Source organism: Oryctolagus cuniculus, chromosome 19 (genome assembly GCF_964237555.1).
Source record: "Oryctolagus cuniculus chromosome 19, mOryCun1.1, whole genome shotgun sequence".
Taxonomy (NCBI): domain Eukaryota; kingdom Metazoa; phylum Chordata; class Mammalia; order Lagomorpha; family Leporidae; genus Oryctolagus; species Oryctolagus cuniculus.
The window spans coordinates 7414533-7438794 of NC_091450.1; the positions used below are offsets into that span (position 1 = coordinate 7414533).

The 24262-nt window shown below is 58.5% G+C and overlaps 2 protein-coding genes across 10 annotated transcripts; one reads left to right on the forward strand and one right to left on the reverse strand.

Moving 5' to 3' along the window:
* Positions 1-8997, reverse strand: TLCD3B (TLC domain containing 3B). 2 transcript variants are annotated; one of them, XM_051847583.2, is made up of 6 exons: positions 8861-8997; positions 8476-8604; positions 4275-4358; positions 1599-1833; positions 1206-1301; positions 1-1006 (listed from the first exon to the last, which is right to left on the reverse strand). In XM_051847583.2, the coding sequence occupies exons 2-6, from the start codon at positions 8598-8600 to the stop codon at positions 719-721; spliced, it is 828 nt and encodes a 275-aa protein (XP_051703543.1). In that variant the 5' UTR covers positions 8601-8604; positions 8861-8997; the 3' UTR covers positions 1-718. The 2 variants fall into 2 exon arrangements, with proteins under 2 accessions (XP_051703543.1, XP_051703544.1); XM_051847584.2 differs by lacking the exons at positions 8476-8604; positions 8861-8997 and adding an exon at positions 5134-6040.
* LOC108176793 (uncharacterized) lies at positions 6037-24127 on the forward strand. 8 transcript variants are annotated; one of them, XM_070064888.1, is made up of 10 exons: positions 6050-7257; positions 8119-8398; positions 8517-8618; positions 12610-12756; positions 14443-14538; positions 16074-16414; positions 16657-16691; positions 17432-17575; positions 17852-18007; positions 23987-24127. In XM_070064888.1, the coding sequence occupies exons 7-10, from the start codon at positions 16686-16688 to the stop codon at positions 24098-24100; spliced, it is 420 nt and encodes a 139-aa protein (XP_069920989.1). In that variant the 5' UTR covers positions 6050-7257; positions 8119-8398; positions 8517-8618; positions 12610-12756; positions 14443-14538; positions 16074-16414; positions 16657-16685; the 3' UTR covers positions 24101-24127. The 8 variants fall into 8 exon arrangements, 5 of the variants coding, with proteins under 5 accessions (XP_069920994.1, XP_069920989.1, XP_069920991.1 ...); XM_070064893.1 differs by lacking the exon at positions 17432-17575 and having other exon boundaries at positions 6049-7257; XR_011384746.1 differs by lacking the exon at positions 23987-24127 and having other exon boundaries at positions 6037-7257; positions 8119-8200; positions 8297-8398; positions 16657-17994.
* Positions 24128-24262: the final 135 nt, after the last annotated feature.

Genomic DNA, 24262 nt, shown 5'->3' on the forward strand with positions numbered 1-24262 from the left:
GGCTGTTCTCGGAGATCTTTATTAGCGGTCTGGAAAGCACCTCCCAGGGTCCCCCGACCCCAGACTGGGGGAGCGCCTGGAGAGGTCTGTAGCACCAGGGACGTGCCGGGGCCCGAGAGCAAAGATGCGCGGCCGAGCGGCGGGGCCGGGCGCCCCTCGCCTGCCCCGGGGCTGCTCAGCACTGGGAAGGGCGGGTAGCAGCCTCCACTCCCCCCACCCAACAAACTAGCTTGAATTCGGGCGAATAAATAAAATAAATACGGTTCCTCAAGCTGGTCTCCCCCAAGCCCGGGAGAGGTGCCGTGCGGGGCAACCCGCCCCCCCCCCCAGGCCCACGGGTGGGTGCGGGAGTCCTCTTCCCCATTCCGGGGTGGGGCGGCCCAGCGGGTTGCAGCTGGGGGGGCTGGGGTGTGCTGGGGGGCGGGGCCTCCCTCAAGGTCCCCTTGCGTCCTTGCTATCTCCCTCCCCGAGCAGGGGGAAGACTGTCCCCTCCTCTGTCCCGCACAAGGGGTGCCCGCACTGTGGGAAAGAGGTCCCCTCGGCCTCTGCCTTCTGGTCACCTGGTCCCTGCCTTTAGCGACCCTGAGGGAAGAAGGCTCCTCCCCATATCGAGTCCATCTGTCCGTCCCGGCCCCTCCCCCACCCCACCCGTCGGCCCCAGAGCTCTGTCCCCACGGGGGCGGGGCGGGGAGGGTCCCTGGGCCCCCCACCCCCGCTCTCAGTCCTGGGTCTGACAAGGAGAGGGTGGCGGACAGCCTCGGGGCCGGAAGAGGCGGCAGGCCCCGCGGCAGATGAGGAAGAACCAGTACAGCTGGGGGGCCAGCAGCAGCGCGGCGCCCAGGTTCACGTGCGCGGGGATGGCCAGCGGCACGGCGAGCAGCGGCAGCCCGGCGTGGCGCCCGTAGGCCCAGTACAGGTAGGGGAACAGCAGCACCCGGCAGCACAGGAAGCTGAGCAGCATCAGGGCTCCGTTAACCTTGTGTAGCAGCGTGTGCTGCCGCTTGTACTGCGGGCACAGAGAGGGGCTGCCACGGGGGGCGGAGCCAGCGCCCGGCCTGCCTCCCCACCGGTGAAGACGCCCCGGACCGCCGCAGGCCTCCCGCCCCTCCGGCCCGCCCGGACCTTTCACCTGTATTCTAGAAGCCCTGAAGGTCCCCGGAAGCGCCCACCCTTGCTGTGCCCTCCAGCCCCAGGGGCTCTCTCACCTGGATGAGGATCTTGCCAAGGCAGACGAAGGGGGTGCTCACCTCCGCCATCAACATGCAGCCCAGAAAGAAGTCCCCCTTGCCCTGTCGCCACACCTGGGGGGGGGGCAACAAGGTGAGAGGCGGCCCCTGCCCCTCCCCTCCCCTCCCTGTCAGAGGCGCTCCCTCTAGCAGGTGCAGTACAGGGCACGTGACCCTTCCAGCTCCCTCCTATCATCCCCAGCAGGTAAAACTGCACACCTGCTAGCCGGAGCAGGAGAGTGAGGCTCAGAGACCGGGCCACAGCAGCTCCAAAGCGCCACAGCTGGGCAGCCGCAGACCCTAACCCCGCTGCCGTCCTGAGCTTGCCGGGGAGTTCCCCGTCTCTGCCAGCCCGGGTCCCCGAGGACTCACCACTGACAGCGGGAAGCACACAAGCACCATGACAGCGTGGTGGAGCACCATGAGGAACTCCTTGTGCAGGTAGCCGCGCACCACGGCCCAGGTGCTCCCGGGGGCTCGGGCGTCCCCGTCATCCCTCCCGTGCCCTTTGACTTGGTACTTGTGCCAGTGACAGAGGAACATGGCGTAGATATCGTAGATGAAGTAGGGGACTGCAAACTGCGTGTAGGCAGAGGACAGCCAATGCCTGTTGGGCAGACAGAGACAGAGAGACATGGTTCAAGGAGGGAAGGGACTCAGCCGCCCCCGGGTGGCTGGTCAGAGCTGGGTGCTCTCTCGTGGTCTTCCCGTAAACCCTGAGAGGGAAGTGGAGTCTCAGGTTACAGATGATGGAAGCCAGGGTAGGGGGTGAGAAACTTGTCTGAGGTCACAGTCATGCAGCTAGGGAGAGGGGAATGTTGGTGTTCCAACCAAACTTCAGAATCCACTCGGGTCTCCTCGCCTCCCCTCCCCGAAGTATGGCGAGAGAAAGGGAAAAGAAATCAGAAGACACCCACAGACGACAGGACAGAGATAAGGGGTGAGACACAGCAGTGCAGGCAAGACCTTGGAGGATGGGGCGCTCAGGACGGGCGCGACACGGGCGCAGAGGGGATGAGCCTGGGGGAGCCCAGATGGGCGGCAACACTTGCCTGCTTCCTATGCACAAGACCACGTGCTAAGAGTCTACAGTTCTGGCATGCACAAGCCTGCTGACTCCTCACAAGGCCCTAGAAAATGTTATCATCCCCACTGAACAGACAAGGAAACTGAGTCACAGGGAGACTAGGTAAGCTGGCCAAAGCCAATGGGAAGTCTGGCTGCGCAGCCCTCACTCTCTCCACCTTGCTGTCCCTGGAAGATTCGAGAGGTGTCAGAGACTGGCCCTGTTCTTGGTGCAGGAGAGGCACCGTCTGTGCCGCTCTTTCTGCCCACAGGAGACCCTGATCTCTTGCTTTTTCAGGTACAGCCAAGTATTAAGGAGAAAATGCTGAGCCAAAGGTGCCGAGAACGGAGAAAGTTCTCCGGGCTTGGAGCGAAAACAAAAAAACCAGAAGTGCATGAATAGGCAGCATTGCCTTTTCCTCCTTGAGTCAGCACAAAGTCTCTCTCTCTCTCTCTTTCTCTCTCTCTCTCTCTCTCTCGCCCTGGGAGTCCTGAGGCCAGCCCATGGGGAGCTCGCCCACCTCGGCTGAGGGGGGAGAAGCAGAGTCAGCCAGGACTGTCACAGAATAGGACCAAGTGCAAGACATTGCTGAGGGGGGCAGAGTAGAGGACTGGGTTAGGGGCGGGGGCAGCTGGAAGGGGTGAGGTCATTTTGGGAAAAGAGAAGACCCTGAGACTTAGTGGTGCTAGAGTGGGGGACCGGGAGACAATGGGGAGGCAGCAGGTTAGAAAGAGGAATTCAGGAGAAGAGTGGGGAAGACCCAGCTGGCCACGAGAAGTTCCAGGGACTGGCTGCCCTCTATGAAGTGTGCTAAAACTGCGGCCCACCCTCTCAGCAGTCAGGTGCTCAGAGCAGGAGCAGCTGCTGCCCTGGATTAACCCGGATCCTCCCCTACCTGAGGATTAAAGGGGAGAAGGGAGACAAGAACAGACCTAGGGGGAGAAGGGGGGGCAGGAGGCAGAAGGTGACCTCTGCGACCGTGTGGGGAGGACACGCTTGGGCGCCTGGGCTCCTCTTGGGCCGGGCAGCAGGAAGGGAGGGGGGACAAGGCGAGAGGAAGCCAAGTGACCAGGCAGGGTCTGAAAAAGAGAGTTAAGTGTCTGCTATGTTTTTGCCAAGAACTGTTCTAGGCACTTGCCAGGCATCAACTTGGTGCCTTATGGAGGCAGCCCTTCCGGGCAGGGATGCAACCTCACTCTAGAGATGAGGGGAAGTATCCCATCTACAGAAAAAGAGGAGGCAAACTGAGAATGGGGAAAACTTCTAGAGCAGGGTCACCCGCACGATGTCCCCTGGGACTCAGGAGCCACCAGAGAAGGGACGGCAGAGCCATAAAGGCTGACATCAGGGGAGGTGGCACCTGCACCCTCACAGGCACTCGCCACTGTGGGTCCCGTCAGCACCACGGACAGAGCCCGCTGCTCCCGCCCCACCTCGCGGCCCTGGGGCCTCTTTGGCAGGCAGCGGGCACTGCAGCAGCTGTCAGTGCCAAATTGTGGCCTCTTCACCCTCCCTCCCCGCCCCCACCGTGTGACCGTTAGTGGCCTTGTTTGTGTCATCTCCCTCGTGCTCGGAGCTGGGGCTGGACGCCTGGATGGTGGGAGGAGGTGACGGGTGAGCTACGCAGCAGGAGGAGCACCCCAGTTGGGTGCAGGTAGGAAGTGGGGGGGGCGAGGGAGGCAGGGGGAGGAAATGTCATCTGGACCCCACTGTGACCCAAGAGGCCAGGAAGCCAGCTAGGAGCCGCCCCGAGGATTCTCTCTGATCCCCACTCTTTCTCCCCCTGACTCTGACCTTTAAGGACAGACGGGATAAATTTATCTCTGGGTGTTGAGTTGCAGCTACCGCAGTTAACTTGCTCAGGCCCAAGTTCAGCGCTTAGGGACCATGGACAGAGTTCCCTAGAAGGCTGGGTATTCCGGGGGTCCCCCCCAGCACGCAGCCCGTGGGCACCTGGGCCCCGGTGGCCGCAGGGCACTTACTGGTCATCAATGATGTGCTTGCAGGAGGTGGAGACGATGTAGCCAGCGGTGGAGGCCATGATGGCCTGGACAGAGGACACCAGCCTGGGGAGAGAGAGAGGGAAGCAGTAGGAAGCAAGAGGCCCATGCCTTAATTTCTCCTGTCTGCTGGGGAAGGGCTGTGCTCTGGACTTGGCCATTCTTCGCCCGCCTTCTTCCCAGGATGGGCTCGCCTGGGCTTTCTCCCCGGGGTCCCGTCCCAGCCATGGTCATTAGCTCATTCACCCCACTTCCCGCTGCCCTTTGCTGTGCCTCGGTTGTGGTGTGTTCCTCAGAAGGGACACACCAGGGAGGTCACGCTGAGGTGAGACAGCGCTGAGAGTGGGCTTTTGCCCTGGGGAAGGGGAGGGCAGCCCAGAGGCCAAGGGGACAGACCTGTGCCTGTCCCTACTCAGCGGTCATCGTGCCGCTCACCATGCCAGCCCTGCCGTGACCCTGGTCCCCCCGGCCACCCGCCCTCACTCCGGCCTCCCTCCCAGGGCTGTGCGGAGTCCTCCCTTCACTCCTCTGCCCCTCGGCCCCCAACACGCACCCCTCATCTGGTTCCCTACCATCTTATAGGGGTGTTTCAATCACAGGCTGGCCCGGTTTGGGAGGGTGGGAGGAGAGCAGGGAGAGGAAAGAAACCCAGTGTGAACACTAGTAGACCAGATGGCTGGGTTAGGAGGCTGTCTCCTGGGACAGCAAGTAAGGTCCTGGGGACAGAGGGAGAGCCCATGTCCACTGCAGCAGCTCCCAAACCCAGGAATGCGGCCTGGGTCTCTTCCATCCTGGCAAAGCTTGGGCAGGCAGCGGGCCGAGGGGAAGGGAAGCCGATTACCTGGCTGAGACAATGACCGCGTCGGCCTCCTCCCAGCGCAGCTGGGGCAGCCGCTGGAGCGTGTTCTTGGAGAGGAGGAAGAGTCCGGGGAACACCACCCCCCCGGCCACCATGGGGGTCAGCATGGTGGCTCTAGACTCTGCCGAGGAGGGCCGGACAGGCCCAGTTGAAGGGAGTTCGGGGTGGGGAAGGGCCGGCACAGCCCAGGGAGGAGAGGGAGAAGCGAGGGCCAGGGGCACAAAGGGGCTAGGGCGGGGATGATGGGGCAGCGAGCTGGACCAGAGGAGGGAGGCAAGGGAGTTGGACAAGACTGGGGCAGCCGAGGAGAGGGCCGCGGGGCAGGGCAGGGCCGGGCCGGGAGGATGAGGATGGGAGCGAGGGCGCTGGAGAAGGCCGGTGTGAGGGGAGGGCTGGGTGAGAGGACCGGCCGGGAGGGAGAGGGGGCGGAGGAGGGCGCAGCTGGGGGAGGGGAGGGAGGCCGCGGCAGGTGGGGAGGGGGGGCTTACGTGGAGCAGCTGGGAGGGCCCGAGAAGGCGGGCTGGGGGATGGGGGTGGGACCGTGGTGCCAGCCCTGGGCGGGGGAGGGAGACAGCGAGGGAGGGAGCCCGGGGAGCGGCCGGCCCAGCGGTCAGCGGTCAGCCCCGCTCTCCCGCCGCCGCCGCCGCCGCCGCCGCCTCTCGCGGCCGCCACGGCCCCCGCCGCCCGGCGCGGACACCGCACATGGTGCTATAGGGGATTGGTGCCCAGCCCCCTGCCCCGCCTGGGGGGAGGGGGAGGGGAAGCCGCCAGCTTGGGGAGGGCGGGAGAGGGGGAGGGGAACGCTGGCACCGACCAGACCCCAAGAAACCGGACCTGCAGCGGCGTCGCCCCATGCAGCTCTGAGCCACAGCAGCGGCTGCGACAGAGATGGGGGGAGCCGGGGAAGAGGGAGGGGGAGGCCCTTAAAGAGACCGCAGCTGCGGCACAGGGGCTGCGGGGGACAAGGGCTGGGGAAAGCGGCTGCTTTCTGAGGGAAGCAGGTGGCCGGGGCCCCAGATGGGCCAAGCATTTGGCGAACACCTGGCATGTCCTCCTCTGCCACCGTGTCCCTTTAGTGGCCTGCGTGGGGTCCCCGCTTGGGGACACCCAGTCCAGCCAAGCAGAGGATTCCCTGGCAATCTTTCTCTTGCTAAGGAATGCCGGGGGATGAAACACCCTGGCTCAGCCTCCTGAGGATCCCAAGACCCACCCCCACCCCCACGGGAGGGAGGGAAATTAACAGCCAGGAGCACCTGTGTGCCCCGACTTGCCTGTCCCCTGTTCCCATGTGATGACTGACAGCACGGGGCGGCTGCGCAGGAAATGTCCCAGTGAGGGACAGTCCCCAGAGTCACACAGGGACGGGTGGCAGGGACTCCCTTGTTCTAGGAGTCACAGTGTGGAGGCGCTGTCTGACCTCTCCTGGCCTCCACCATGCACCTGCCCAGCCCCCTGCCACGCTCCGTGCTCTCTTCCCTCTGCGACTTCCACAGAATAGTCGAGATTTGGAATGGGAAGGGACCCCAGGGATTGGCGGGCTCAAGCCCCTCATGCAACCACCAGAAAAGGGAGGTCCAAGCAACCCAGCCAGGGCCACGTGGTGGCCCAGGCCAGCTACCTGCAGCTTTTGCGTGATGTGGGGGCCTTCTACCTGAATAGCACAGTGGTTTCCAGATTTTCCCTGACACAGACCCCAACAATCAACTCCACCAGGGGCTTCTCCCTGCCCCACGTCTCCCCCCCCACCCCACCCAGGCCAGGGACGGAGATTTGCAACTTTGTGCTGCCCTCTAGTGGCACATCAGGGGAAGGCCCTTGAGAAGTCGTCTGAGGCAGGAGACCTTTTTGGAGCCGATTTGGCCTTGCTTTGCCTAAGGGGAAAAAGTTCCAACTTCCTAAGTCATGCCTGCGTGCTGAGCACAGTGTAAGCTGAGTTACGCTAATTCATATTTCATGTTCACGGGCGCTATCTGATTCACAGAAGAGGAAGCAGCTGTGGCAGTTTAATACAGCAACAACAACAACAACACTTGCCAAGATGATGCAGCTAGGAAAACTGGCAAAGCTGGCATTGAAACCCGCGAAGATGTGCAAAACCACAAAAAGGTACTGGGGGGGAGGGGCTGGTGGGCCACGGAAACCACCTGATGGGAGACACAGCAGCCCTGCCCAGTGTGGTCTATCTTTGCATGGTGCAGGTTCCAGGGCGGCAGAGACGGGTTTGCTTCCTGACTGCACGGGATTCTCCCCGGCGCCCTAGGAAGCCCTGTCTTCTCCCAGCGTCTCTTCTCCTCTGCTTCTCCCAGCTGCAGTTTGCTGTTAGCTCCTACTTCTGTTAGCTTTGTCAGAGGCCACTTCAAAAAGGCCGTGGATGGGGCTGGCTGTGGTGCAGCGGGTGAACCCCTGGCCTGCAGTGCCGGCATCGCATATGGGCGCTGGTTCAAGACCTGGCTGCTCCACTTCCGATCCAGCTCTCTGCTGTGGCCTGGGAAAGCAGTAGAAGATGGCCCAAGTGCTTGGGCCCCTGCACCCGCGTGGGAGACCCAGAAGAAGCTCCTGGCTCCTGGCTTTGGATTGGGCTCAAACCTGTGTCCATATAGGATGCTAGCACTGCAGCTGGTGGCTTTACCAGCAAGGCCACAGCACCGGCTCCAAGAGCATATATTTTTAAGATTTGTTTTACTTATTTCAAAGCAAAGTTACAGAGAAAGAGAGAGAGGAGAGAAAGAGATCTTCCATCTCCTGGTTTGCTTCTCAAACAGCCAGGGCTGGCCCAGGCCGAAGCCGATATCCCGGGCGAGTAGCAGGGATACTTGGGCCATCTTCCACTGCTTTCCCGGGGGCATTAAGCAGAGAGCTGGATGGAAGCAGAGCAGCCACAACTCACACCGGCGCCCAGATGGGATGCCTGCATCTCAGGCTGTGGTGCCGGCTCCTAAATTTTTTTTTTTTAACTCTCTTTTCCAGGAAGTTTTTGAAGTGCCCTCACAGGTCACAAATTTGCATCCTAAGGACCCAAGCCATCCCGCCAGTGTATTTGGTTTTTCCAGTATGGTGTTGCCAGTACTGTATTTCCTTGAATTCTAAATTATAGGTTAGTGATGCAAAACTGGGAGCTCCACGTAAAAGCCCAGCTTCTTTTAAGACAGAGTCAGAGGGATTAAATGATGCAAAAGATCCCACTGCTTGCCTCTGGCCTCCTGTGCCCACCCTCAGCTTCCACCGCCACCACTAACTCTTCTGGAAGGTAGGGCACCAGCTCCAGCGGTCCTGCCTCCCCCCTCCCCACCCCGGGGCAGGACATCTTGCCCCTCCTCGTCTTACTTGGATGCCACCAGCACAGCCTCTTGTCTCTCCATCTGCAGGCTGGTGAGGTTCTGCAGGCCCCAGCGCAGGACCGCAAAGCACAAGGGGAAAAAGGCACAGCCGGTCACGAAGAGCAAGGTCATGCCTCTGCAGTGGAGAAGGTAGAGGGCAGCCATGGAAACGGGCAGCGCAGCCCCTGCCAGACCCCCCCCCAGCCCAGCCCCCTTCCTGCCCAGCTCCACCCACCACCACTTCTCAAACCCCTTGTGGCCCTCCTTCTAGGACTAGCCCTCCTCAAGGGTGACTGGACTTTTCTTTCAGAGCCGATCTGATCATTTCGTTCGGTTTTCCTTAACTCTGCCTGCCCCACCCGTCTCCCCCCCTCCTCCCCGGGGGGCCTCACCTCTGGGGGCCCAGGTGGGAGGGTGGAGAGGGAGAGGGCGGTACTGCGGCTCCTCAGGCAGGGACGGGCTGTTCACACGGCCAAGACGCTTGGAAACTTAAAACAACATTTCTTTAAAAAAAAAAAAAAGAAAGAAAGAAAGAAAGAAAAGATAGAAAAAGGGATGCCCAAAGCAAGGCGTCTCCCATCAAAGAGGGAATTTTTATGAAAACACGTGGATTCATATCAATATGGTTTTTGTCTTGCGAAGCCTCCCCTCCCGCCCACTCCAGGGAGGAGAGGAGCAGGCCCTGTGCGGGAGGCAGGTGAGCAGCCGCGCCCCGCCATCCTGCATTCCTTAAGCGGCTCCCAAGGGACCTGCTGGGACCCAGGCAGGTGTCAAACTGCAAGAGCACGCGGCCGCGGCGGGGCGGAGGCAGTTGGAGGCGGCAGGCACTCCCATTGGTGGGCTGACGGAAATATGCCCTCCTCCCATTGGCCAACCTCTTGACACAGGCGCCCTATCGTTGGCTTCCCGCTGGAGGGGGTGGGTGGAGGGCGGGTTTTAGCGCCTTGCTGTAGAATTGGCCAATTAGAATTGGCCGTTGCCCTGATGGACAAGCTCCGTTTCAGGGGCGGAGCTGGAAGAAGAGGGAAAGGTTCCGGGGTGTCGGGGCTTCAGATTCCTCAGGTAATCAAAGGAACGCACCGTGTGGCTGCGTTTACTTGAAACTCAAGGAAAAAACCAATCAGAACGGCATTTAACAGTCGGGGGAGGGGCCCCCGTGTGCGTTGCACTGATCTCCGCTGTGCAGGGACCTGGCTGTGTGTGCCTGTGAACTTAATCTTTGTGGCTTGTGTGGTGTTTTTGTTTTTTATTGTCTTTCTGGTGCCCCGGAAGCTGCAGCGTGAATGTTCCGCAGCAAAGCTGTTCCATTCTGGCTGATGGTGGGGGAGGCCCGTGGGAATCTCAGTTTCTTGCCTTGAGGGTGGCAGTGACACCGATGCCGGCTCGTCGCATGGCGCGCGTGTAGCAAGGCCAGCCCCCGACCTCAGTGCTTAAAAACACTTCCTCAGAGCTGCCTCGTGGTTAGCGGCTGCAATTGTGCCTTCTTTACGGGGGGGGGGGGGGGGGACAGAGGCGGGGGCGGTTGGGGGCCTTGTCCAAGACGCGAACAAGGGGTAGGACTTTTCAAAATTACTTTTTCGTGTTTCACTGGTCTCTGTGATGTTAGGCAAATGTATCAAGTGTATAGGCTTATTCTCCTAAAGGAATTGAAAGGTTTTTCTAAAAGATGGGGTTATTTGAAAGGCAGAGTGACAGAGGGAGACTCACACCGAGAGGGAGAGAGAGAGAGGGAGAGAGAGAGAGACATACTCCCATCTGCTGGTTCCCTCCCTAACTGCCTACAATGGCTGAGACTGGGTCAGGCCAAAACCAGGGCCCGGAATGGGTGACAGAGACCCAAGTACTTGAGCCATCGCTGCTGCCTCCCAGGGAGCCCGTTAGCAGGCAGCCGGAGTCGGGATCCCAGCTGGGACTCGAGCCCAGGCTCGCTGATAATGGGATCCGGGCGTCTTACGCAGCGTCTCACCCACCAGGCCAGGTGCTGCCCTGGAAAGACACGTGGACGGGCTGTAGAGACAGCCCAGCTCCGGGCTGGGCTGGAAGCCGGGCAGCCTGTCCCCCTCTCTGTCCCGGGAAGGCACCGGAAAGGTGGGGGCCAGCACCCGCTGGCCCTGAGGGGTGGCTCTGTGCTTACCCTGGATGTAGAGTGAGGAAGGGCAGAAAGCTCCGGGGCCGTGAGCTGGTAGCGGTCAAGTCCAAGTTGCATTGGAATCGGCACCCTCTCCTACATTTTGCTCTCATCATCGGTTTCTTCTTGTTTCAAGCAAGACAGTCCGAGGCTGCCCAGGCTCGCCTGAGAGATACAAGGGCGACAGCAGAAAGCATTGGCTTTCAGGCCCCCCCCCCCCAGGGACCCACAAGAGAAACCTTTCAAGTCCTGACTCAGTCCCCGCACACACGCAAACGTTCCCGCAATCCTGAGTGTGCCACATTTCCCAGATTCTTCTCCCCCAAACGCTGGCCACAACCCACGACGTCAATTTTGTAACGACCCAACGGAGAAAAACTTGGGCTTTGAATAATGCTTCTCAACCTTTTAAAAAAGTGCTGTTCCCCGCAAGAGCCCTTTTTAGACTCCTTTTCCCCCTAATTGCTACCCAGCATAAAATTTTAATAACACAGATTTGCTGGGTGTCTATTTATGTCTCTCTGTGCTTTTATATATTGAAGAGTAACTTGGATTTTGGGTTCCCAAGAAGCCAGTTTTGTCCTCTTGGGGGCGATATTACCCCAGCTGAGAATACAGGAGCGCTGTCTCACCCACTCTCCCAGTCACCCTGGGACAATACAGCAAGCCGGCATCCAAACCGGTGGTATCAGTCCCATTTTGTAGAAGGACAGAGAGGTGACATGAGGGTGCTTCACAAAATTGCATGACAAAGTGGAATTGAAAGATAAGGTTTCTTTTGTTAAAGTAGGATTTTTAAAACATGTTTGTTTATTTTATTTGAAAGGCAGAGTTACAGAGAGAGAGGGCGAGACAGAGAGAGAGCTCTTCCATCGGTTGGTTCACTCCCCAAATGGCTGCATTGGCCAGAGCTGGGCCAGTCCAAAGCCAGGAGCCAGGAGCTTCTTCTGGGTCTCCCATGTGGGTGCGGGGGCCCAAGCCATCTTCCTCTGCTTTCCCAGGCGCATCAGCAGGGAGCTGGATCAGAAGTGGAGCAGCCAGGACACAAAGAACCAGCGCTTTGTTACCCAAAATACTGAAATCCATGCGCTGTTATTTTTTCCATAATATTCACTTCCATCACCTGTTTGAAGTGCCCGTGTGTTAGTGATCAAATTGCCATGGCTGGTAGTCAGAGGAAGAATCCAGGAACTCCCCCCGGATCCTGGCGCAGCTGCTTCTCTCTCCTCCATATGGAAAAGGGTGGAACTACTCCAAAGGAAACTGCCCGTGTGGGTTCTGGGTTTGCTGCTTGCTTGCCTGTTTTTCCCCCTATGTGACTTGCTATCAGCAGTTTCACATCATTACTAGATGCCGGGCGCCAGTCGGAGCCCTGTACACACAGGAGCCCACGTCAGCCTCACAGGAACCTAAGGAGTGGTATGGTTGCGGCATCTCCCAGACACTGGAAGGAGTCGGGGTACAGAGACACTGAGTGACTTGTGTAGCGACACACAGCGGGAGGAGGCCCGGCTGGGATTTGCAAACCTGATAGACAGATTTCCAGAGCAGGAGCTTTGAACCGTGCACTGTAAAAGGAAACTTAAAAAAAAAATTACTACTGAAAATAGAAAACCGGTATCACGTGTTGTAAATAGAAGATAGCAAATTACATATAAAATAAGAAACTAGGTTTTCACATTGTAGCTAGTTGCTAAGCGCTGCTGCCTGGTCTGAGCTGCAGGCTCACTCACTAGCTCTCCTGCGCTTGCTCTCTCTCTCGCTCGCTCGCTCTCTCTCTGATAAAGAAAGAAGGGCAGAACAGATAAGCACAGATAGAAAGGTGTTAAAGGACTTTTGGCAGCAAAATGAGACTTTGTCCTGAAGTAATCCGAAGTGTTGTAAGGGAGCTGGAAGGAGAATAGATTTCAGCGTGTGTGTGTGTGTTTTCTGTTGCTGAACCCTACATCATCTAAAATAGACTCAAGAAGCGCTCCACACACCCTCGACTGACCCCTTGCCTGGGCATTCTAGGAGTGTCTGGATGCCCCAGAGGAGGAAAGACACACCACCAACCAGTGCTGGCCGGCGGCAGGTGCACTGGTACAGGGCCAGTGTGGGGCTCCCAGCTCGACTTCGCCACCTGCCTCTGGCTTTCCCTCCCACAGCCCCGCTCCGCAGGTGAGTGTCTCCGTCCCGCCAGCCTCACAACCCTGCCACCCACTTTTCCCCACCTAGACTTTACCATCTCCTGTCCCTTTGGGCTCCCGCGTCCTGACGCTGTCGGGCGCATCGTTTCCCCCTGGGCACCGGCGTGCAGGGCTGATCACCTCGAAGCCTGTGAATAAGTAAACAATGAGCACCCAGCAGCAAGCGTGTGTCCCACGTGATACCCCAGGAAGGGTCCGATTCCCCCACACCCTGCTAGGGGAGCGTCCCGGCCCGGGTGCCAGGGCATTTATTATTTAGTGCTTTTATTTGTACTGTCCCAGGTTAGGTACTGTTGCAAGCAATTCCTGTCCAGCCCTTTGTACCCCAGATCAAGCCCAGAGGCACAACAGATGTAGTGGAGTCAGTTAAGGGGGCCAAGGCCTTTCGTCTCTCACAGAGTGGCTGTGTGAGTTTGGCCAGGTTTCAGAACCGCTCTGTGCCTCTGTTGTATATGTTAGAAGGTCCCATTCATTGCCTGAGCCTAAATCCTAGTTCTGCTCCTCACTAGCTAGGAGGCTTTGTGCAAGTTACTCAATTCCTCTGAGCCTCAGGCTTCTATCTGTAAAATGGGAACAATGGCAGTCCCCGTTCCTAGGGGTGCTGGCATGATTAAAGGAGATAGGTGTACTGCAGAGTTCCTGTGTACACACTCAGTAGTAGCTGTTCTTTGTACACCATCAAAAATATTTATTTATTTATTTATTTGAAAAGCAGAGTTACAGAGAAGCAGAGGGAGAGACAGAGAGGTCTTCCATCCACTATTTCACTCCCCAAACGGCTGCAATAGCCAGAGCTAGGGTAGGCAGAAGCCAGGAGCGAGGAGTTTCTTCCAGGTCTCCTGCATGGGTGCAGGGGCCCAAGGACTTGGGCCATCTTCCACTGCTTTCCCAGGCCACAGCAGAGAGCTGGATCAGAGGTGGGGTAGCCGGGACTTGAACGGGCGCCGTTATGGGATGCCAGTATCTCAGCGGCTTTACTTGCTGCGCCACAGTGCCGGCCTCTGGACCCCATTTCTTAATGAGCCCCTGTTCTGTGCCAGGTACTGCGCATACATTTTATGTGATCACCACCACATGCCCTGTCAGTCTCGTGTACTAATCCCCATTTCCCAGATGAGGAAGACTGAGGCCTCGTGCGGGCAACTGATTCCTCTCCACCCACCTCCCCCCGACAAAGGTCACACAGTGGGAGGACTGGAATTCCAACAACCAGGCCTCACCTGGTTCTAACGCTGATTGGTTTTTATTTATTTATTTTTTTAAGTAACTGGGCCACAATTCCTTCCCATCTATAAAATGGCAGTAATGGTTCCTGCCACTCCGGCTAGCAGTGAGGATTAAATAAGGATCCTGAAGAGGCCTCTGTTGATGCGAGCTCCGGTTCAGCTCTGCTTCTGCATTCCCCGGGGTGATTACCTAAGCACAGGCCTTTCATTTTCATAATTAGGAGCCTGGCTGGACCTCTTGGTAGTGGCTGGAAGAGGAGGTTTTCTGATGGCCAGCGGAGGGGCTGAAAGAGCCAGATCAGACCCAGAGCTGTCAGTGCCCGAGCCTGCCGGGCGTCTTCCGTGGCTGGGCCGCCTCTGTGTCCCCCCTCTCTCACCGCCCCGGGGGAATCTGATCGTGAGTCTATGTTCCGTTCCTCCCTTCTCCTCAGGGTCCCACCTGAGCTTGCCGGTGAACCTGAGGGCGAGAGAGACCCCACGGAGCGCCGGCTGTGGGCCCTGCTGCCTGCCTGCCGCAGACGCACCATGTGAGTTCAGGGGGGCAGCCGGCAGAGGGGGCGCCCCCGATTCACCCCTCCCTCCCGGGACTTTGCCTGGCTGGCAGCGAGCAGGCCGGGTGCACTGTGCACCCCTGCATAATATATGAGCCCATGGCAGGAACAGAACGGCGTGGGGGCAGCAGGTCTGACCACTGCAGACCGCGGACGTGGCCGGAGGCCTCTCCAAGCCTGACGTCGCTCTGTTGGCAGAAGACAGGGAGGGGGTGTGTGTGTCACTTGAGGCCTTCCTGGGGCTCAGGTGGGACCTGGCCTGCTCTTGGTTGGCCCTTGGAATCCTGACACGAAGACAGCCCCGAGAGGCCATCTCACCGTACCGTAGAATCAGCAATGGTGACACTGGGGACAGCTAGACTCCAGTTTCCTGGGCTCGAAACCCCCTCTGAGAGGGCCAGGGGTGGTAGAGGAGGGTGCCGTGACACTCTCTGTGTGTGATTGAAGTGGGGAGAGTTGGGACCTGGAAATTTCTGTGGCTGCCTCCACGGGTAGGAGACCCCCTGGACGGTGGCAGCCATGCTGAGATACGAGGAGGGGTGGGGAGCAAAAGAAGGTCTTGGGGGGCCGTGCTCCAGGGAGCAAACACTGGGAGGCCGTGCTTGTGGAAGAAGCTCTGTGGGGAGGTGTACCTGCGTGAGTGTGCACGTGCACATTTTTGAGCCAAAAGATAAAGAATGAATGATAGTGGTTCGAGTGCCTGGACCGTCAAAGGCCTGGCCTCGTGGGTAAGAACAGGGACAAGGCTTCATTCATGGCTAGGGGCGGACTGGACTCATTCACGGAATCAGTGGGTGTTCGGTAGCGGCTCCAAGGCTGGTCCGAGTGCTAGAGCTTGGGACTAACCCAGGGCGGGTGAAGCAAGCCAGGCTGCAGGCGCTCCAGACACACAAGCGGAGAATGGACTGCAGGTTCCTGGCTGTGAAGGCCGCAACAGCCACAGGGTGCCCTGTGCACCACAGTGGGCAGGAGGGCCTCGCCCAGGGGTGCAGGAGGTGGAGGAGGGGGTGGGGACGCTGGAAGGGTGTCCTGGGCACCAGGAACAGCATCTGCAAGGCTGTGGAGCTGAGTCCTTGTCCCTGTGCGCCGGCCTGGGAAGTTTCAACAGATCCCACTTGGAGCCTTGGACGCATGGGGCACTCGCCTGCCTGTATTTATAGATTTATTATCTGATTCCTCTCTCCCTCTGGTAGAATGTGCGCAAAAGCAGGCAGGAAGTCGGCCCCACTCTGCGGTGCCCAGGGATGTGACCCAACACTGGGGGCAGTGGGCCGGGCTCCACGGCTGGGGTCCCACAGCCAGCCCAAGCCTTGGCGCCTTGTATCCTGGGGTCCGTAGGGAGCCCTTGGAGGTTTACAAGCAGAAAAAGAGCAAGAGCTGATGCTAGCGGTGGGAAAGAAACCACTTGAGGACAGAGCCGAGAGGGCTGTTAAGAGGGCAAACTGGCGCAGTGGAGAGGGGCCTGGGAAACCATGGACCCCACCAGCCAGCGGCCCGGCCCCCTCCTGCAGGCGAGCAGATGGACCCAGCTCGGTGGAAGTCACACAGCAGGTCGCTGCGTAGCCCGGGGGTTCAGCCCCAGCCCTGGGGCGCCCCCAGGACGTCCAGCATCCGGTGACGGTCCGACCAGGGCGGCAGGAATTCGTCCTTGCGATACGGTCACCCCCGGGTCTGCGGAGGAGCGAGGCGGGAAGGAGGCGTTTGGGGCTCGGCGGCCGCCGTAGGCGCCGCTCCCTGGTCCCCATGGCAACCGCGAGAAGCAGCGGAAGGCTTTTGGGCGGTGCTGGCGCCAAAGCGATTGGACCGAGCGCGGCGCGGAATCCGTGAACTGCCCGCTGCCCCGAGGCTGCAGGTGATGGGGATGAGGCGACGGAGGGAGCCCGGGGTGTGGGGACAGCGGAGCGGGGGTGGCCTGGGACCAATCGGGGCCGGCGAAGAAGGCGCCGCCCTGGGGTCCCCGATTCCCGCCATCCGGACCGGAGGCCATCGCTGGGCCTCAGTTTCCCCAGACGGGCAGTGGGAGGAGGAGAGTGGGCATCCCGGGCTGCCGGCCCTTCTCCTGCCTCTGAGGCTCAGACCTATTTTGTTTTGCAGCTCCGGGACTGACTGTGCCTCCCCACCCCATGGACGTGAGTCCAGGCCCCCTCAGCGCCCAGGACCCACCCTGCAATAGGAGGGGCGCCCTTGGCCCCACCTGGCCCCTTCCAGCCAGGACAAGAGCTGGAAGACAGTGCTGGGGGTGGATTCCCCGCGGGAGGGCACTCTTCTGGCGTTAATTGGCAACATCAGGGGGCATTCCTCAAGTAACCTAGGAAGAAGGCACTTCAGGCAGAGCGCTGGGCTTGGGCTTGGACTTGGACAGAGGCCTGGGATGGGGCGGTCGGGTAGCCTAGGATCTCCATGTGCCCCAAGTGTGGGGAGGGAGCAAGGGGCAGGGCTGGATGGGCGGCTTGACCGCCAAGGTAAGAAGTTGTCGCCGAGCCATTGATGGGCGGCAAGGAGGGGTGCACAGGACAGCTGGTGTGGGAAGAGGCAAAGGTGCGGATCGGAAGCCGGGGGGCCAGGAACGTGGGCTGTGGGCTGGCAACACGGCTGGGGAGAGTCAGAGGGCAGAGACGAGTTTCGTGGGTGTTCTAAGAGTAGCAAGTCTCAGAAGACTGGAGAAGCAGCAACAGGTACTGGAGGATGAGACGGGCATGCTGGGAGAGGGCAGGTTTGGGGACAAGGTAGTGCACCAGGGTGTGTCCTGCTGAGCCTCCCCACCACTCCTGCGCCAGCCACCTGGGAATCCCGCGTTCCACAGCCCCCTCCACCTGCTGTCTCCCCACTGCCCCAACACACACACACCCATCCTCCTGTGCTCCTCCAGGCCGCTTCTAGCCCGTGGAGTCCAACCCCAGCTCCTGCCAGCAACCCTTCCTTGCCGCTCCCCATCCCCGCCATTGTCTTCATCGCTGTGGGCATCTATTTGTTGCTGCTGGGCCTGGTGCTGCTCACCAGGCACTGCCTGCTGGTGAGGGGCCTGGGAGGGATGAAGGGTGGGACCCTCACCCTACACCCCCCCCCCGCCCCGGGGAAGAGGAACCCTATGTAACGATCCCCTCTCCCGCAGGCTTTTCCCGTGAGACACCTTTGCCGTTTAGCTCCCATACCTGTCCCTGTTGTGAAACTAGGTTGTCCCTCTTGTCCCCAGCCCAACCTTCTGCCCCTCTCCCACACGCTGAGCCTTAAGGGGGGAGGGGTCCCTACCTGCTGCCTAGCTCAGATCCTGAGTCCCGCCCTCTCCTAGGCCCAGGGCTGCTGCACGGACTGCAGCGCCCCCTGCAGGAAGCACAGCGCCTCTGAGCCCCAAGACTGTTGCTGGACCTGCGCGGAAGCCTGCGACTTTCCTCTGCCTAGCCCGGGCCGCTTCCTGGATGCGTGCTGCCCCCAGCCCAGCGAAGCCGTGAGTGTTCCGGCCTGCCCCGCCCAGCCCCGCCCAGCCCTGCGCTGGGAGCACCCGACCCAGGCCTGGCGCCGTTCCAGGTCTGTGAGTCATGTGACGACAGGCAAACCCAGCACGAACAGCACATCAGATCATTGCGGGTGATGAAAGCTACTTGAAGAAAAGAACGCGGGGTGGCAGCGGGCGGCAGCACTTCTGAAAGTGGGAGTTAAGACCCAGCTCACAGAGCAGCGTCTGAGCAAGCGCTGTGCTCCAGAGACGGGGCTACTGCAGTACAAGTTTCCCAACAACCCTGAGAGCTAGTATTTAAAAAAATTAGGATTATTTATTTATTCGAAAGGAAGAGTGACAGAGAGGGAGAGACACGGAGAGAAAGCGAGAGCGATCTTTTTTAAAGATTTATTTATTTGAAAGGCAGATGGCCTGTGTCGCGGCTCACTAGGCTAATCCTCCACCTGCGGCGCCGGCACACCAGGTTCTAGTCCCGGTCGGGGCGCCGGATTCTGTCCCGGTTGCCCCTCTTCCAGGCCAGCTCTCTGCTGTGGCCCAGGAAGGCAGTGGAGGATGGCCCAAGTGCTTGGGCCCTGCACCCCATGGGAGACCAGGAAAAGCACCTGGCTCCTGGCTTCGGATCAGCGCAGTACGCTGGCCGCAGTGGCCATTGGAGGGTGAACCAACAGTAAAGGAAGACCTTTCTCTCTCTCTCTCTCTCACTGTCCACTCTGCCTGTCAAAAAAAAAAAAAAAAAGGCAAAATTATATATAGAGAGAAAGAGAGGCAGAGAGAGAGAGAGGTCTTCCATCCACTGGTTCATTCCCCCAATGGCTGCAATGGCCAGAGCTGCACCGATCTGAAGCCAGGAACTAGGAGCTTCTTCCAGGTCTCCCAGATGGGTGCAGGGGCCCAAGGACTTGGGCCATCTTCTACTGCTTTCCCAGGCCACAGCAGAGAGCTGGATTGGAAGTGGAGCAGCCAGGTATAGAACTGGTGCCCATATGGGATGCCGGCACTGCAGGCGGCGGCTTTACTTGCTATGCCACAGCACTGGCCCAGAGAGAAAGACAGAGATCTTCCATCCACTCGCTTATTCCCCAAATGCCTATACATTAAGTTTTTTTTTGTTTGTTTTTTGACAGACAGAGTGGACAGTGAGAGAGAGAAAGGTCTTCCTTTGCCGTTGGTTCACCCTCCAATGGCTGCGCGGCCGGCGCACCACGCTGATCTGAAGCCAGGAGCCAGGTGCTTCTCCTGGTCTCCCATGGGGTGCAGGGCCCAAGCACTTGGGCCATCCTCCACTGCACTCCCTGGCCACAGCAGAGCTGGCCTGGAAGAGGGGCAACCGGGACAGAATCCGGCGCCCCGACCGGGACTAGAACCTGGTGTGCCGGAGCTGCAGGCAGAGGATTAGCCTGTTGAGCCGCGGCGCCGGCAACCCAAATGCCTATAACAAGCGGGGCTGGGCCAGGTCAAAGCAGGAGTCAGGAATTCCATCCCAGGAGTCCCACATACTTGAGCCATCATCCTCCAGTGCCTTCTCAGGTGTGTTAGCAAGAAGTTGGATTGGAAGCAGAGCAGCTGGGACTTGAACCAGCACTGTGATATAGGATGCTGGAGTCACAGGCAGCAGCTTAACCCACTGCACACAACATTGGCCTCCTAAATTTTTATTTTTAATTGATAAATGTGTGAGATGGGTATTGTAAAAAAAAAAAAAAAGAACATACATTTTTGTCTGATTACAAAAAATATGTTGTACAAAGTACGCCTGTAGAAAGACAGAATACAAATCCTTTTATAAACCGGCTCTGTAACCCAAAGTAGCTACGTTTTGTATATGTCTCTCACTAATCTACAGTATTATCACTGTTGTACTGCAAAAAGTTCATGGAAAAACAAAAGATAGGCTCCTTTTGTCCTAGTTTAGAAATCCAACGCACAGCTTTTTACATAATATGTCTTTTCCCTGAACATCTTGAAGTACTCTATATCTTACTAGTATTTGGCAAAAATATTTCATTACAACTGCTACTTGCCTTTTTAAAAAAATTTTTAAAGGTATTTATTTATTTGAAAGACCGAGAGAGAGACAAAGAGATCTTTCATTTGCTGGTTCTCTTCCCAAATGCCCACAACAGCTATGGCTGAGCCCGGCCAAAGCCAAGAGCCTGAACTCAGTCTGGGTCTCCCACGTGGGTGGCAGGGACCCAAGTACTTGAACTACCACCTTCTGCCTCCCAAGGGGCACATTAGCAGGAAGCTGGAATTGGAAACGGAGCTGAGACTCAAACCCAGGCACTTGGATGTGGGATGTGGGCGTCCCAGGTGGCTCAAACGCCCACCCCACCGCTTCCCCTTCTTAACTCAACATCACTCCTTGGCCACCTGCTCAGGTCTGTGCACGCAGATAGGGGACTGGCTCAGGAAGCTTGCTGGCTTTCCGAGGGTAGCCCAGAAGCGTGGTGTAGCAAGTTGCTCCATAGCTGGCACAAAACCCTCAGAGGAGAAGGCTGGCTCGCGAAAGGCCACTTCTGCACTTGCGGGGTTGAAGATGTTGAATGTAATCAATCACTTTCCCAGGCAGTGATTATTTTGGGCTCAAAGATTTAGACCACGAAGCTCCTGTCCTTGGAGAGGTGACCTTCCCTCCCTCGGGGAGGGGGGGTGGCAGGGAGGGGAGAAGACCAAGCCCTAGCAAATTTGGTGTTGGGCTGACTGTAGTTGCTGCAAATCCCTGGCAGATGTTTTGAGTTTCAAAATAAATCCTGAGGCAAGGAGCTCTCCTCTTTCAAATGATCTGCTGCGGGTGTCCCGGGGGAGTGGCAGGAGCAGGAACCCCAGGGTTGGGGCCCAAAGGACAAAGGGGAGAAAGAGGGGGCCTCAAGTTCTGGAAGCTCCTCTCTTTGGGGAGACGCTCGCTGCTCGCCTACTAAAGGAATTCTGCCCCCATGTCCCGGGGGTGCTATCCCTTCCCCTCTGTCTTTCCTTGGGGAAGATGGGTTGGGGTGCACTGCCAGGAGACTAGGTCCTCCCACCTGCCCCACCAGGGCTGCCGGGCTTCTGAGCCTGATCCTGTGTGGCTTCTGCTGGAGCCGGGATGGTGTCTTGAATGGTGGAGACAGTGGCAGGAAGTGCGTGTCGGTCCCTCTGCTCGTGGGGCTCCTTGCACTCGCCCATTTTACAGCTGTGGACACTGAGGCTTGCAGAGGCTCCGTGACTTGCTGGGCCGGCCAGAACTCAAACTCCAATTTCTCTTCCCTTCTGGGAAACCTGGCTACTGTCATGCTTTCACAGGTCTTTGCCGGCCAGGATCTCATTCATTCATTCATTCCTCCATCCATTCATTCATTCAGCAGAGATTTTTGGGTCATTGTAAAGGCACCGTAATGGGCTCCAGGGACTGAACAGAAGTGAGAGAGACCAGGTGCCAGCTCTCACAGGACGTACAGTCTGGGGGTGGGCAGAGAGAAATAAATAGGCAATTCCAGGAGGGGGTGTGAGACGCGGCAGTGTTGGCTGACGTGCAGGCTATGCGAGGTCAGAAGTGGGTACCGGACTTAGGAAAGAGAAAATGAATTCACAGAGGTGGGTGACCAGCGTGCACGCTTACGGAACAAGTGGCAGAAAGCCCTGACCCCCCCAGGAGCCAGGCATTTTTATATTTTAGGAGGGTAGGGATGGAGGTAGCGGTAGAGGGTAGCAGGCGCAGGTGAATTCCTAGAACTGGGCCGGACCTTGGGAACCTGGAGAAGAATGCAGGGTGGGGTATGAAGACCCGAGGGTGTGAGACCCAAATTGAGATTCAAGGGCGAGGAAGAAATTCCACCGTTTATCGATCTTAGGTGCAGTGAGCAAGAATGGCTGGGATTTATGACTGTTCCATCACGCCACTGTTTGTTTCAGAGAGGCGGGAAGGGAGGCTCAGTACATGAACTGGCCACGCGGCTCTTCAAACCCAGGCCTGCCCCACTCAAGGGCCTGGGCCGTGACCAGTAAGGCTGATGGCGAGTCCTCACCAGGTCACGGGGAAGGACTCAGCCAGGAGCCCAGGAGACACAGGGGTTAACCGTGGCGGCCCCTGTTTAATGTACTTAACCAGCAGATTCCTCCCAGAAGCCACATGGCTGCTGGTAAGAGTGGAGGAGTCCATTAGCAGTCATTAACAACTGGATCTAAACTCTGCCAGCGCACAGTTAAAGCCAAGAGTGCTTTTAATCCCCTCTTTTCTGAATCGAGAGCCCAGAAGCTTCTCCCAGCCACCAGGCCTGCGCACAGAATGACGGACAGGAACTCCCCAACCCACAGCAGCCCGTCTCAGCCCCCGACCCAGACTCCCCAGCGTAAGGAAACCATGTCTCTTCCCTCCTTGCCACCGAGCCACCTGCAGGCCTCCATAAGAGGCAGCTCTGTGGGCAGAAGCCCGGCCTCGTTCCGAACCCTCTTCCTACAGGTAAACCAGCCTTAGCCAGAGCCCCTAACGACACCCGATCTCAGCAGTAAGCTGACGCCGCACCCCGAAAACCTCAGCTGTTGGAAATGTCACTCCCCTATTCCTGGCTTGGCCCGGGCTCTGATTGAGCTGTACAACTGTGACTGTCCCTAGCTCTGCCTCCAGCCTCAAGGAGCCAGTCTTCTGTCACAGGGCCATCCTGGGTGCCTTGATCCAGCCACTTGGCCCGGCCCCAGCCCATGCCTGAGGCTGGTGTAGATCAGCCCTGTCCCGGGGGCGGAGAAGCAGCAGATTCCTGGAGAGGGCCCTTTCTCCCTGTCCCAAAGGACATGCTGTTCCTGCTTCCCCCGGGGACCTCAGAAGCCCGCTTTTCTCCAACCCTGTCCCTCAATTAGATCAAGTGATCAGCTCCGATGCAGCCACTCATTCTCCACTGTCTCAGACACCTGCTTGCGGAGTGAGAGGCCCCCAAGAGCTCAGAGGCCCTTGCAACTCCTGGAAGAAGCTGCTCCAGGCCCTAGGAGGCCGGGGTGGGGGTGGGGTGGGGGGTAAGGGTGGGGGTGGGGGACACAAGATGGGCAGGTGGACCCTGGTCTGAGTATTTTTTTTTTTAAGATTTATTTATTTATTTGAAAGAGTTACACAGAGGAGAGAGAGAGAGAGAGAGAGGTCTTCCATCCGTTGGTTCACTCCCCAATTGGCTGCAACAGCTAGAGTTGTACAGATCTGAAGCCTGGAGCCAAGAGCCTCCCCTGGCTCTTCCTACGTGGGTGCAGGGGCCCAAGGACTTGGGCCATCTTCCATTGCTTTCCCAGGCCATAACAGAGAGCTGGATAGGAAGTGGAGCAGCTGGGTCCCGAACTGGTGCCCATATGGGATGCCGGCACTGCAGGCAACAGCCTTACCCGCTACGCCACAGTGCCTGCCCCATTGAGTATTGGGCAGGTCACTAGCCTGTCTAAGCCTCTTATTTGCTCTTTTGTAGAGAGAGTTCTGATCGTTAAAAGGGACATAACTTTTAAAACCAGTAATGTTTTATTAAAAAAAATAAGGAAATTGCCATCTTCAAAAAAAACTGGAAAGGTTATTTTATTATTATTATCTTAAAATCATTCGTGGATGCAGGCTGTGCTCTGCGTGAGACGGCGCAGTTTCTGTCTCTGGCCCTAAGTGTCCACGTGTTATTCTCACGGAGGGCAGAAAAGTGCGTTTTCCTGGTCTGCCAGTTGCACAGAGACCCATCACCAAGCTGGATGCCGTGGCATCCAAATCCGAGCAAGGAACCAGGGCCAGTTCTCCGGTCCTCATCCATAAAATGGGTCTGAGGGGGGCACGCCTGGGTCTCCGCTTCCAGCTCCTGGACCCCGTGTGTCAGGATTTCTCAGCAGCGCAGGGATCGCTGTGTTGGCAATGGGAGGTGACACCCTCTGTTCCACAGGGACCGCCCAGGCCTCCCCCTCCTCCCTCCTCTCCTGGGGGGGCAGACTGAGGCGCCTGATGCACCCCCCCAAGCTCTCTCTTTTCTCCCTCAGGGTTGGGCCCCTCGCTGCCCCAGCTGCTGCCCCCTCTGCGACTGCGCCTGCGCCTGCCAGCTCCCGGACTGCCAGAGCCTCAACTGCCTCTGCTTTGAGATCAAGCTCCGATGAGGACCCCAGGGCCCTGCCCTCTGCGGGGAGCGGCCAGCCCCCAGGGCTCCGCGCGGCCCTCCTCCCCGAGGGGCCTCTGGACACCTTTCTCCAGGTCCCCCAAAACGCAAATGGCTGAGCCCAGCTCAGTGGCCTGGGACCAGGGCCCTGGGCCGGCCAGAC

What these genes read in the sequence shown, in the direction of transcription:
- LOC108176793 (XM_070064888.1), top strand. An exon ending in TCACCAGGCACTGCCTGCTG is followed by an intron (nt 17,576 to 17,851) that starts GTGAGGGGCCTG and finishes GCCCTCTCCTAG; the next exon opens with GCCCAGGGCTGCTGCACGGA. An exon ending in GCCCCCAGCCCAGCGAAGCC is followed by an intron (nt 18,008 to 23,986) that starts GTGAGTGTTCCG and finishes TTTCTCCCTCAG; the next exon opens with GGTTGGGCCCCTCGCTGCCC.
- TLCD3B (XM_051847583.2), bottom strand. Translation starts at nt 8,600, where the DNA reads ATGACCTTGCTCTTCGTGACCGGCTGTGCCTTTTTCCCCTTGTGCTTT. An exon ending in AAGCACATCATTGATGACCA is followed by an intron (nt 1,834 to 4,274) that starts GTAAGTGCCCTG and finishes TCTGCCCAACAG; the next exon opens with GCATTGGCTGTCCTCTGCCT. An exon ending in TGTGCTTCCCGCTGTCAGTG is followed by an intron (nt 1,302 to 1,598) that starts GTGAGTCCTCGG and finishes CCCCCCCCCCAG; the next exon opens with GTGTGGCGACAGGGCAAGGG.